The sequence below is a fragment of the Rhipicephalus microplus genome, chromosome X (assembly GCF_043290135.1).
Source record: "Rhipicephalus microplus isolate Deutch F79 chromosome X, USDA_Rmic, whole genome shotgun sequence".
Taxonomy (NCBI): Eukaryota; Metazoa; Arthropoda; class Arachnida; order Ixodida; family Ixodidae; genus Rhipicephalus; species Rhipicephalus microplus.
Window position 1 is genome coordinate 281,754,910 of NC_134710.1, and position 13,189 is coordinate 281,768,098.

Here is a 13,189-nt window from a genome sequence, read left to right on the forward strand (position 1 = left end):
AAGCAGGGATAAACTACATTTATACCTGTTTCTCTTCTAAGCGAAAAATAACCGGCACAAATATGGATGATGCAGTGACGTGGGTAGGCATGCTTGACCGTAAAACGCTTATCAACCTTTTACTTCGCATAGTGCGTTCACACCCATTGTAGCAGCAGTTTATGAAGAAACTATATAAAATGTTGATGCAAAGCGAGCACCAAATGCAAGTTTTTTCTGCCCAACCTTATGTGTATATGCGTTGTGAGAATTTGCAGCAGATCCTTACGCCCTTCAAAGTTCGTAATGCTCAACATACATCCATGTCGCAAACCTCTATGTAAGAATACAATCAAGTGATGGCCACCACTGCGGCTAAAAAAACACAGATCATTTTAGCAGGAAAATTTGTGGTGCATGGTTCTACTTGCGAGACAGAAAGTATAGTTTATTTGCTCGAGTGCTCCAATTGGCAAGCTGCATTATATCAGTGAGACTGAGAGTGCATTTCACAACCATTTCTTTATTCACGAGGCGCATGTGAACTTATGGTTTCATTACGACACTTCACCACTACTGGGCATACTTCCAATTGTTTAGGGTGATAACAAATGAAGCGCGATTAACACCACAATATAAGTGTGAAATGCACGGGTCATTTTTAATTCACAAGTTCAAAACGGTTTCTCGGGGCCAAAAGGAAAACGTGGGTAAACTGGTTAGCATGCTGTCAGTGTATACAGTGCATGCACATTTCCGTGCTACCAGAAGCTTACTTTTGTTTGTGTGGACAATAATTCTCTTACATTAGTGTTTATTTTTTTTGGTTTTATTCGCAGAGTTTCTTGCTATAAACGCTTTGGACGGCGCCAATCAATATGATATGGCCTATGTCGCGTGGTATCTCAGGGGCCAGTGACGCGGTTTCTTGTCTAACATAACATAGTTTTATTGTTTTCTTGCGTTTGTGATTCGCAGTGTAGTGTTTGGTTCACCATTTGCCTGCAACTTCCTCCTGGTGCACATAGCGTCAGGTTGTGGTGTACCGCAGCGCAGTGTTCACATGCCCACACATATATAGAGCCTGTAACATACATGTACTGCATGCCTTCAAAAGAAGGCTGGCCCAGCAGCCAAAAGAACGTTAGGAAACCCCTACACCGTTGCGTAGGTGCTTTCTCGCATTCAGTCACACAATATATATATATATATATATATATATATATATATATATATATATTTATTTATATAAAAGCAGGCCTTTGTCAACGGCCAACACTCTTGCCAATGTCATGCCTGCTGCTTGCTCTTGCATTGATCGGTGAGGTATTCCCAATTTCAAGGTCTCATATCTTTATTCAACGCTTTCTTCCAGTAGGTGCTCTTGCGTGTCTTAATGTATTTCTAATGAACTGCTAAATTAGAACTCTCTCTCTCTCCGTGAGCACGGACTTTTTAGGGTCAACAGCTTATCTAAACATAGTCGACCTCAAGGGGGTGGTAAATAAATAGGCGGCTACTTGTAAGAGCACCTACGTAATACATTATTTGCTGGAGGAAAAGACATAAATTGTAGATATGTGCAGTTAATCTAAATACTGAATACAAATCCAGGAGCAAACAATGCGATATTCGTATTCACTTAGAGAATTTTTCATTGCAAGCGCTGAAATATTCATTTGTTTCAAACATATAAAAACGAACACATGCACAAGTCCTAGCGAGACCGAATGAGTGATGCGAGCACGGTTATACTTATTGTTCTACTGCAAGATATCCGAGGTTCCTTCACTGAGATGGTAGCTCCGTAATGAGGGTGCAAAACGTTCGCGAAATGGGTTCCAGTTGTTCGGCAAAATTGGCTTTCGTTTAACTATGTCACCTACGTACGAACTTGTTTCACTTCAGTATTTGACCAGCTTCTGGATGATTGCATCCTGCACTATAAATAAACATGTTCGGGGCTGGAAAGTAACTCAGTTTTCACTGAACAAGATAAGTTATACAGCAGATCTCGTAACATTCTTTCGTGGTTTTATTTCAAATATGTTGCCCCAGATAATGCAGAGCTGTTTCCCATTTACAAACTCCTCTCTTATGCTGTGTGAAACTCTGACTGTATTTTATGTAGTTATGGGAATGTTTACGAGCCGTAGCACACACACACACACACACACACACACACACACACACACACACATATATATATATATATATATATATATATATATAATATATATATATATATATATATATATATATATATGTATATATATATATATATATATATATATATATATATATATATATATATATATATATATATATATATATACTATTTTTTGAAATGTGCCGTTAGAAGCCACGATAACATATCATGGTAAACTTTGGCTTAATTTATCCGACTCTACTCCAGCTGCGAAGGCTGAACTTCTATGCAGGTTGTGTGTAAAAACGTACAGTTTGTGCGTAGTGGCCGCTTTTTTGTCTTTCAGCGCGAAGTGTTTCGGATAGAAGTTACAATTATTTGTTTCGTGTACATATGCTTTATCGGCATACACTTGTCCTCATCTTTTTTGAAACATAATTCAGTCATATGGCAAAGAGACACTGTAAAAACTGCCTCTCATGTAAAATAGCGAGAGATTTGGTCACCTGTACGTGTGCTTTAATTTAGAAAACATCTTAATAAAGAGACCGTATGGTACTGCCCTTTAAATATCGAAAAGGATTCTTCGCTTCACAGTCGCAAAATAATGCAAGGACAAAAATTAACGCGTGGCTGTTTTGGTTTTCTCAACCTTTGTGGCTCAAATGGGGAAACGCAAGAAAAAAATACAAATTGCTGCCCTGTAACAGGCGTAATATGCTAATGATAAAAAAGGCGCGTTGTTCGAGAATCAAACCCGCGTCAACGACTTCGAAGGCAGCTATGCTAACCACTATACCACCGACGCCTCACAAGAAGCGCATTTGCGGTTGCTGAAGCCGTTGGCTCAAGGCTGCGCCTGCCGCTATCTTTATCTGCAGCCGAACGCAAACCGGATTTCTCAATAAGGACGCCCCTTTCACCGCCTTCTTGCAGTTTTCTAAAACACACGTACTGCCTAGGAGCCCTCATCAAAACGATCGCGCGCGTGTTTCACGCATCGATTGTTTAACCAAATCGGTTCCAGAAAAAAAAAAGGCAGAAAGAAAGAAAGAAAGATTGAATGAAAAAAGGAAAGAAAGAAATGAAAAAAGAAAGAAAAAAGGAAGGGCAGAAATGAAAGAGAAAAAAAGAAGGCAAGAAAGAAAGAAAGAAAGAAAGAAGAAGGAAAAAAAGGAAGGAAGAAAGAAAGAAAGAGAGAAAGAAAGAAAGAACGAAAAAAAAGAAAGAATAGAAAATGAAAGAAGAAAATCTACTGTCTATTTTAATTGAGTTCGTCCCCACATTCGTTTTTGAAAAAACCATCGCAAATAATGCTCTCATAAACACGTTCAAAATAATGCAGTTCAAGCATTTATTGGGTGGTATATGTACACATGTGACTTGAATACACTTCAAATATTGTTCAAGCCTTTTACGACATGGCAACAACAGTTACATGGTAGAGGCTAGGGTTTGCGTTGTTGTCGAAGCTTTTGTGAGCCTTTGTACGAAGTTCTTGTTTGCATAAATACTTGTTTCTGTTTTTTCTACGCCCAGACATTATCTATCATGCTTTCCAGCTATCGTCATCTATCGTGCGTTCATTGTACAGGTGAAGTATGTTTTCTTCTTTCTTTTTTATTTATAGACAAATAGTGACAATATATAAATGCTTTTGCTCCTTGTACAAGAAAAATGCGAAACCCGTTTATTTTGAATTATTAAGATTCAATTCTTAATATATAGAAACCATGCAGGCTGACGCCTCCACATTTCAAGGTGACCTAACGATATGAACTATACGTGCCCACATTCTCGTACGTGCCCACATTCTCGTATTTTATTCAAAAAGGTACCTTTTGTCAGCAGCAGGGACCATTCAATAAAAGAAGCAAAATCGAGAAAGCATAGACAGCATAAAATGCCGTAAGTAGTTTGTAGGATGTGCAAATAAATAGATGTCTCACTAACGGCACAACCATGGCTTCTGTTAAGAAAGTGCTCCTACAGGCCCTGACACGCAACATTCATTAGCAGCTCGAAAAACAGTACATGTCAATCATCCTCCATCTTAATCTCAAAGCTTTGATGAGGCCAGCTGTCATAAGCGCTCTAATAATAACTTACCACAAAAGCGGTAATGGTGAATGACGCGCATCACCAGAACTGCTGAAATTTTCCTGGCTCCGCCCCAATGTATCCTAAACTCTCGATTTAAGGAAGAGTCAGCTGTCAAGCTTACACGAGTGACTTCCAAAGTAGGGTGTGGTCAAGTGAGGACGATCAGAGTCAGGACCTGATTGCGGGTCTTTTCATCTTTTTTTTTATGAACACAGAGCTTGATAATGAAATATTCTTGCTATTTATAGGAGCCTATTAAAACTGTTGTGCGACATTTGTAATATAAATATTGCTCCGCCAAAGCTATGTTAGTGATATCCAAAAGCCGCCTACCACCTTCTCGAAGACCATTCAGTGTTTAAAAGTATACAAACCTCAAGGTGGCCTTATACCACTTCGCGGTTTCAGCATCTTGAAGAGCTACCGTATAGCGGTGGTGCTCACGTATATTGTGTCGTTAGCAACTGTAGTACGAACATTTCCCAAGAACGATAACTTCAGAACATAAGCCCCACAGGTGTAGAACCAGAGATATCCATATCGTAATAGGCCTACAATGCGCGTGGTTAAGGGTACAATGTGCGATGGCAAGGGGAGCGTACGTACTAAAATTCCTTCCATGCGGACAGTTGGGACCGATCTCGAGACGCAATTCAGCTGCAGCCCGGACTGGAGCTTCAAATCTGATACTATTAAATATAGTGGGTTTTGGTTAGGACACATGTTTGTGAAATAGGGCAAAAAAGTATTTGAGTTTATTCATGATATTCGCAATGTTTTTCGCAAAGGTCCTTGTATGCCATTATGTGTAAAATATAACACCGTTTAAATCTCCACCGCAGCTTCTAATTGCATCACAGATATGAATGGTCTTTTCCAATGACTGCACCGCCTAGATGCGGATAAATTCGACTGGTGGCTTGGGTTTTAATATTTTAAGGGCTTTGGTTGAGCGCGACTTATTGGCATACATCTGTGACATCAGGAAACTCTAAAATATATCTATCGATACAAAATGCACCCAATTCACGTTAAATCAGCGATATAAAATAATACCTTCAAATTATTTGTGCAGAATGTCCATCGTCAAGTCCGCAATGGACATGTCACAACATAATGGCAACGGAATTTGATGATTTTTGAGGCTTTGTGGCGCAAGAGCCATTTGATAGCCAAAAAGCGCCAGTTTATGGGACAAGAGAGGTGGAAAATGATTGTGATTAGAGGCAGTAAAAGGGCCTAAAATTCCTCGCGCTAAGGCGGGTAAAAACATATAAATAATAAAATCATTACGATGCCGTGAAAACTGTGTGGTGTTAATGGATGACGAAAGTTTGCGATAATAAAAACCATGGTGGACATGTATGGCATTAGTACAAGTGTTTTGATTGTTCACACTCTTGTGTCCAAGGGACGTGAGGTGAGTGCTTTGTTCAGTGTAGCCACCGCAGCGAATTGATTTGTGGGGTTTAACGTCCTAAAACCACCATATGATTATGAGAGACGCCGTAGTTGGGGGCTCCGGAAATTTTGACCACCTGAAGTTCTTTAACGTGCACCCAAATCTGAGCACACGGGCCTCGACATTTCCGCCTCCATCGGAAATGCAGCCGCCGCAGCCGGGATTCGAACCCGCGACCTGCGGGTCAGCAGCCGAGTACCTTAGCACAGCAGCGGAGACCTCTCGGGAAAGGTCGTGCTACACAATGCCTGGGTATATCACATGAAAGGTATGGACTTCTCTGAAAAAAGCCAACAAGGATTTATATGTAAAAAAGTGGTTCCCTAACAACGAGCATTGCAGGATAAAGTCGTAGTTGTAGTCCGTAGGGTACGAAAAGTGTTGTCTTCTCAGCGTGTCTAACTGTTTACACTGGACTAAATTGTGAAGTACGGCGAGTGCTTCTCCACATCTATCACACAAAGATGAATCGCTACCAGACAAAAGAAATGAAAGTGTTTTGTGTCAACTGAACTTCTAAGTAGCGCAAATTTCACAGACGAGAGACAAAAGAATGAGACGTTTTCATATTCAATTTGGGCTAAAATAAATTGGCAACCATCACTCTGTAGCTCTGGGCTACAGCAGTGATGATATCACAAACGTGTTTTCAAAGAAAATTCTGACCAAGGACGCCGCCGTGCCAAGTTCAACTCGAGAAATGACCTTCTGGTTACAGATGTACACGATAAATTCGACTGGAGGATGATCACCACCGTAGCTCAACTGGTCGGACGCACTACTGGAAGTTTGAAGGTTCGGATCCTGCCAGTGTCAAGTGATCTTTTTCTTCACTATAATTTCTTCACATTTTTGTCACAGTTACAACAAATAACACCTTCTATACTTTCCTCTGGCTTATTGTCTTTTATTTATCCCTAAATGTTTATTGGAGTTTTATAGAGGGCAATTCAGTGTGGCTTCCGTGTAGTACATAAGCCCTCGTGTTTATATTCTCCATGGGTGCGACTGGGAGTGAATGCAGGAGCATGCGTACGCAAATGGTTTGGGGTTCCTGCCCGTAAAACTCTCCATTCTAAGACTGTCTTTTGCATAAACACTGGAACGACCCCACTTGCATTGCCATCAAAGCTGCTCAGACGACACTTCATGAAAAACATACGGGTATGCGTAACCAAGCTGCCAAGGTTCTTCCCTGGTGAGAAAAAAGAAGCTTTCTGGAAGGAACCGACGCGTTTTCGCTGGCATTACTCATGTATTATCTGGTTGGCTTCATGTATTCTTTCGAATGATAGTTTTGGCTTTGTTCAGCAACGAATTTCCGGGATCAGGCACAATAAACTTCACTTGAAAGTTAGCCCTTTTTTAACCCCTTTGTCAGGGCTTTTTAAACTGCGGAGCTGTTGAAGCCAGGCGTAAAGTGTGATCCATTAGTGAACAGAAAAAAAAATTGCTGAGCGATGACGTTACTGCGTGCCGCCATGGCAAGCCTTAGATGATCATTTGCCACGCTAAAAGCATTGTTAACGCATTCTAAGTTTACTTTAGCTAAGATAATTCTGATTGACATGAGAACCATAAGCAACCAATACTAATTTATAACCAGTCTATATTCCATAAGTTATGAAAACGCCGCGACGAGCGTGCGTATGCTCGTTCGAGCTTAGATACACACGTATTACCATTCATAATCAATCACTCGTGAAAGACAGCTAAATGACGCTGATTGCGGCTTCTGTGAAGCGTGATAAGCATTACTTCGTCCTTATGAACTTCATCTATCCAGTAAACTCATAGCGATCGACAGCCATTCAATAGCTATCAACGTTCAAGACTAATAGAACATGACACACACTTAGTATATCTTTATATAGTGTAGTATGGTGAGCGGGGTGACGGGAGGGGGGGGGGAGTGATGTTGAAAAAGAAGAAGAGAGGAGCGCGACCAGCTTTCTCGCCTTTTTTGCGTATAGCTGAACGAAACATAAAGTTCTCCATAGCTTCGTCTTGCCTAGTGTTAAAGCCAGATATCGAAGTAAGCCGTTCCCGTATAACTTCAGCTTGCCTCCCGCGAAGCCATGAATCTTCCGCCCTTTGTTTGCGGTGGTCTTCGGCATCTCTCTCGCGGGCTTGTGCGCTAAATTGATGTAGTCGCTTCTGTTCTCTCGCTAACTGCCATTGACACTCCTTTAAAGAGAGCGACTGACTCTACCCATCGACAAATATTCGAAAAAAACCACCATGCTTCTGAATCAGTTACGTTTTCCTCCTAACCGCAAAAAAAATGCAATATCACTTTTAATCCTAGGAACGCTCACGCTGGTTATATACAGCTTCCTTTTTAGGGGACCAGAGGTCATAAGGAGGTTTTTCCAATTTCTGCGGCACATATCTACTAGGACGGCGAGCTGCGTTACGCCGATGGTCACAGAAGAATCGCAACCTTAAAAATATTCGCTGTTTAAATGTGCTGTTCTCCTCTAGTCATACCTTTTTTTCCTTTTGGTCTAGCGATTCCTCAACTCCTAAGCAGGCTAGCACGCCTGAAGCAGTCGTGACCGCACGATGTTGCATATTCTCCCATTTGGAAGCGTACACGCTTTAGCGCTTACCCACGTAAACTTACTGGTAGAGTAGAGAGCGCTTTAGATTTTCATTTCACCGACCCTGAATTAGCAATTTCAGCTCGTTTTGATAAATTATATTTACTCAATGGGTAGTTGTTCGGCTACACGTCTTCCGAAGGGCTGCAGATGTGCCAAATAAGCAAAATAACTACACATCCTACGAATTTCGTGACACATCTGTGCATTTCGTGGCGCATTCTGTTTTGTACCGTAACCGGCTTTGTGATGACCATCTGTTGGCAAAAGTTATGCAAAAGCATAGATTCCATATGTGCACACTTACATCTACAATTTGATGTCGCAAAGGAAACACGCCGTGTACACTGTTGAAAGCTACGCGCAAAACTACAATTTAGTTTCATGATGCTATAAGTGATTTAGTCCGCGCTTCTTTCTCACTTGTTGGCCTACAAATATATATGTTTCTCAAATCTGAAATGACTACAAATTCTATCGACTGTATACTTGAGTTCACAACTTAGTGCCATGCGTTATTATTACCCTCCACAAAGTGTTAGGTACTCTGTATACATTGCCAGGGGCACATGTATACATGTGCCACATGTATACATGTATAACTGTATAATTGTATATATGTGCCAGGGGCACATGTATACAATTTATAAAACTAATACAATTAGCTACTTAATAATTAGTCCGAACAGTTGATAAACTCAGAAGAAAATATATAGGAAGGGTCAAGTGGTAATGACAATGCCTACACGCTTGCTTTGTAAGCTGCATATTCTCTAAGCCCCCCGTCATTAGAAAAAAAAAAATCAAATGAACTTGCTGTAGGCCAAATTTTTATAAATAATACTCACGAAAAATCATACAAATTGGCTAGCAACGCCACGTACCCCGGGAAGTGGCTATAGTGCGCGTCACCTGTGACTTGCCATGGAATTCGGCACTCATGAGGCACTCTCTCCCCCTGAGCTGCAATTCGGAAGTAAGTTCTCGTCCTAAGTGCGTCACCAGAAAAGACCCATGCGTTCTTCTATTCGAGAATAACGAATAATGCCCAGAAGAAAAAAAAAAGAAATCTACTCAAGGGTATGCACCTGAGGATGTTGAACTATACGCGGAGGTCGTGAGCGCTATATAGGGGGTTGCCGACGCATGCATTATGCATGAGCAACCTCAATAATCTGCCCTGGGCGTTGTGGGTGAAAAAGGGAACATAATCGCGACTAAATAAAAAAAGATACGCATTGCGATATTATCCTCCGACTGACGCCATCCTACGTATTTACTATTCGGCTGCGCCCCTTGACGTAAACAGGATGCGCAGACAAACCAGCACCGTACAGGGCAAGAGAGAAAGTGAAAATTATTAATGACAAAATGTAGTTGCTGTTGACCTTAAAGGCACGCCGTAGTGAGAGAGAATGCTACGGCGAGAAAGAAATAAAGAAATCAGAGAAAAAAGAAGTTTCACTTTGCGGGACGTGGGCGGCCTATTTGCTGAGACTTTACGTCACGGAGCGGAATTGATGCGATAAAAGCCTTGCGTCCTACGAAGCATACAGCTATTTCACTCTGCTACATGTCACTATGTTCCGTTGTGTGCCAGGCGAGGAGAAAAAATTAAGAAAGCCACGGCGGCCTTGCCCGAACTAGAAGAAGCAAATCATTGTTGTTGCAGGTGCATAATACGCCCTGCGGTGAGCTTGTGCCACAGGTCACGTGGCTAGTCGAGTCGACAACAAGGAGTGAGCCGGTTGAGGCAACGCACTCGAGTCTGTGACTTTGACTCTGAATGACCGGTGGACAACAAACGACGACCTGCACCTGGTTCCCCCTCTCGTTGCAAAGTAGTGACGGCATACCCCTGGGCAACTTGCCCTAGTTTATCACATTTATGTAATTCACTAAGTTATATACCGTTATATACTGTTTAACAACGGGCTCAATTGAATAACGCCTTCGCGAGCATCGGGGCAAGCACAGCGCAAAGAAAGAAAATTGTATGCTCAGGATGGTCCCTTCACTGTCACCGTCGATTATCCGCATCGTGGTCTTACTGTGCCTGGCACTTTCTTGTACTGCTTTCAATACAACCGAAAGTGATGACCATACAAAAGTGAAAGCCGCCACGCCAAGCATTGAGGATTCCTTGCGAGGACTCATGAAGACCATCCTTGATCCTTCTAACCCGCTGGCCCAGAAAGTCCTCACGGCAGACTTGTCGTTCCCATGCAGCCTGGGCCTCTTGAGGCTGGTACGGGGCCTGAAGAACCTGGAACCATGGGCACTCAGAAGTAAGTCATACCTTTTTTTTAGCAACTGTTCATCTTAATCTCCGCATCACTTAGTCGACACTATACGGCCCGAAATTACACAAAAAGTACTTTTAGCAGAATTGCTCGTAAAAGCTGATCTCAGCCAATTGTGATGATGAACATGTTACCAGCCATGACTATATTTAAATAGCGAATAGAATGAATAGAATGAAACTAATTGTGGTTTCGACTGCAAAAGCTTTTCAGTAACTTTCTCCCTTTGCGAGAAGGCAGCACTTTCATGACCTAATGAGCAATGCACTGATTTTGTACATATTCATTAAAATGCTGTCTGGCTTCATTACTGATTTACAAGTTTATCAGCTGAGTACTAATGTTGTGGATTGGAGACGGTTCTGTCTTCACTTATCTCTACTCGCGGAACCTTTCAGATACAGTGTGTGCATGCGCGTGTATATGTGTGTGTGCGTGCATGCGCCCAGTAAAAACAGTTGACCAAAAACGCGTCGCGGTGGCCGTGGGATTTGTGCTTTTGTTTACCATATTTTAAATGCGTATGCTATTCGGCGCCGTCTCAACGAACAAACTGTGCGTCCATCCGTCCGTCTGTTTGACTTTCATATAGCACTAAATATATTTGTGGGGGTTTCATGTCCTAAAGCCATGGCACGAGAGACGCTGTAGTGGAAGGCTACGGAAATTCAGACTTCCTGTGGATCTTCAACTTGCTCGTAACAAAGGCACAAAGCTGTTTCGGTTCCATCTAAAACGCGGCCGTGATTTGAATCCGTGACTTTTGGGCCATAGTCGTGCGCCATAGCGCCTATAATCGACCGCGGCGGCTTCTCACAAAAGACAATCACCGCTACAAGGGCATGCTTGAATAAAAGTAAATAAGTTTTCTCTTTGGTGGTTGTGTTTCATCTGGCACCCTCACGCTCCGAAAGCGAGTGGCTTCAATATGGTGCCTCTCCCCCCCCCCCCCCCCCCGTAGTTCATCCCCGGTTGCAAAAGAAATTAACATAAGGGACTTACATGAATACGGCGTACCCACAGTGCAAAACAAATGCCGCAAGATTAAACTCTCTGCTAAGGTTTAGTTCAGGTTCGTTGAAGGGGCATAAATGCCCCCCACAGGGTAACATTTAAAGTCGGCAGGGGAAGCATACACATCGGGAAAAATCCAAACATCGCGAAATTGTGATGCGACACGCATTTCATTAGTTGCGCGATGCGCGTGCCACGAGATGGCGTATGGAACGCTGTTACAGACAGAGAAGCGAACGAGTGCTACACAGACGATAAAATGGTGACTGTTGCTAGCGAGAATATAAAATATAAAAAAAATCATGCAGATTCCAGCAGAAAGCGGCATCCTGCTGAAACGGCCACCAGCCACAATAAATCTCAACGCTTACGCATCGCTTGCTCCCATGAATTTTGGTGATGCTGAATTCACGCGACTTTTCATCGATGCTTGCTAGATGTTAAGCACAAGACAAGCTAGTTCATAAACGATCAATGTGCATTCTCGTACTGCGTCTTAAACTGCGTTAGGTCATAGTTCAAGCTTTCAAACACAAACGAAAAATTCGCTAACTTTGTCATTCACAATACCGTTGCTCTGATGACTTCCTAAACGGCAAATCTTGAGGCCTAAACTTTTTGGCAAAAATAGAAGAACGTAAACTTTTCAATTTGTGCACACTATAGCGACATCTTTTTCTATCAGATGGAAGTAAACTCAACAATACGAATAGTGCTCAGGGCAGGCTTTCAAAAATCATTATTATACGGCAACTGACTGGAAATGAATTAAAAGTACACTTACTAGATCTGGTTGAAAATTGCGATGTTTGGCATTTGAGCTATATCCTTCGGCTTCGTTCACGTGTGGCCATCGTTTTCTAGAAATGGAAGAGAAAGTTTTGCTGACAAAGGCCTCAAAAGTCAATAACACCCACACACACTGAAAAACAAAGCAAAGCCCTTTGATTGATATGTGGGGTTTAACGTCCCAAAATCACTATATGATTATGAGAGACGCCGTAGTGGAGGGCTCCGGAAATTTAGACCACCTGGGGTTCTTTAACGTGCACCCACATCTGAGCACACGGGCCTACATTTCCGCCTCCATCGGAAATGCAGCCGCCACAGCCGGGATTCGAACCCGCGCCCTGCGGGTCAGCAGCCGAGTACCTTAGCCACTAGACCACCGCGGCGGGGCAGCAAAGCCCTTTCTTGACCTCGAGATTTGAATTGAAAATATTAAGCTGAACCACCCAGCCCCACTTCAGTGGAAATCATACCTTTCGCTAGATCGGCCCGCTCCTTCTCTGGCCGTCGTCACCGATGCCGATAGCATTTTAGACAAGGCAATCACATCACACCATTAGTTGTGCCTTGTCCGCTCATACTCAACTGATATTGTCGCTTCGAGTCATTGCCTTTAATGAGCGAGCTCCCTCAGTCAGTCACGTACACAGTTTGCCTCCTTTTGGAACCCCTTGCAGAAAAAAAAGTACGGGCGTATATTTCAGAGCAATGTGTTCTGTGTCGATTTTGCCTGTCGTCATTTTTAGTCTATACTCGGCAGTTGGTTGTCGGAATATAACCGCCTATG

General features: G+C 42.4%; 1 protein-coding gene across 1 annotated transcript in view; it reads left to right on the forward strand.

Moving 5' to 3' along the window:
• The first annotated feature begins 9,866 nt into the window (after nucleotides 1-9,866).
• LOC119161460 (nose resistant to fluoxetine protein 6) overlaps nucleotides 9,867-13,189 on the forward strand; it is a 50,553-nt gene continuing 47,230 nt past the window's right edge. Inside the window, exon 1 of the mRNA XM_037413945.2 lies at nucleotides 9,867-10,584. Coding sequence (XP_037269842.2) covers nucleotides 10,293-10,584 — 292 coding nt within the window. The 5' untranslated portion in view covers nucleotides 9,867-10,292. The remainder of the gene's footprint in view (nucleotides 10,585-13,189) is intronic.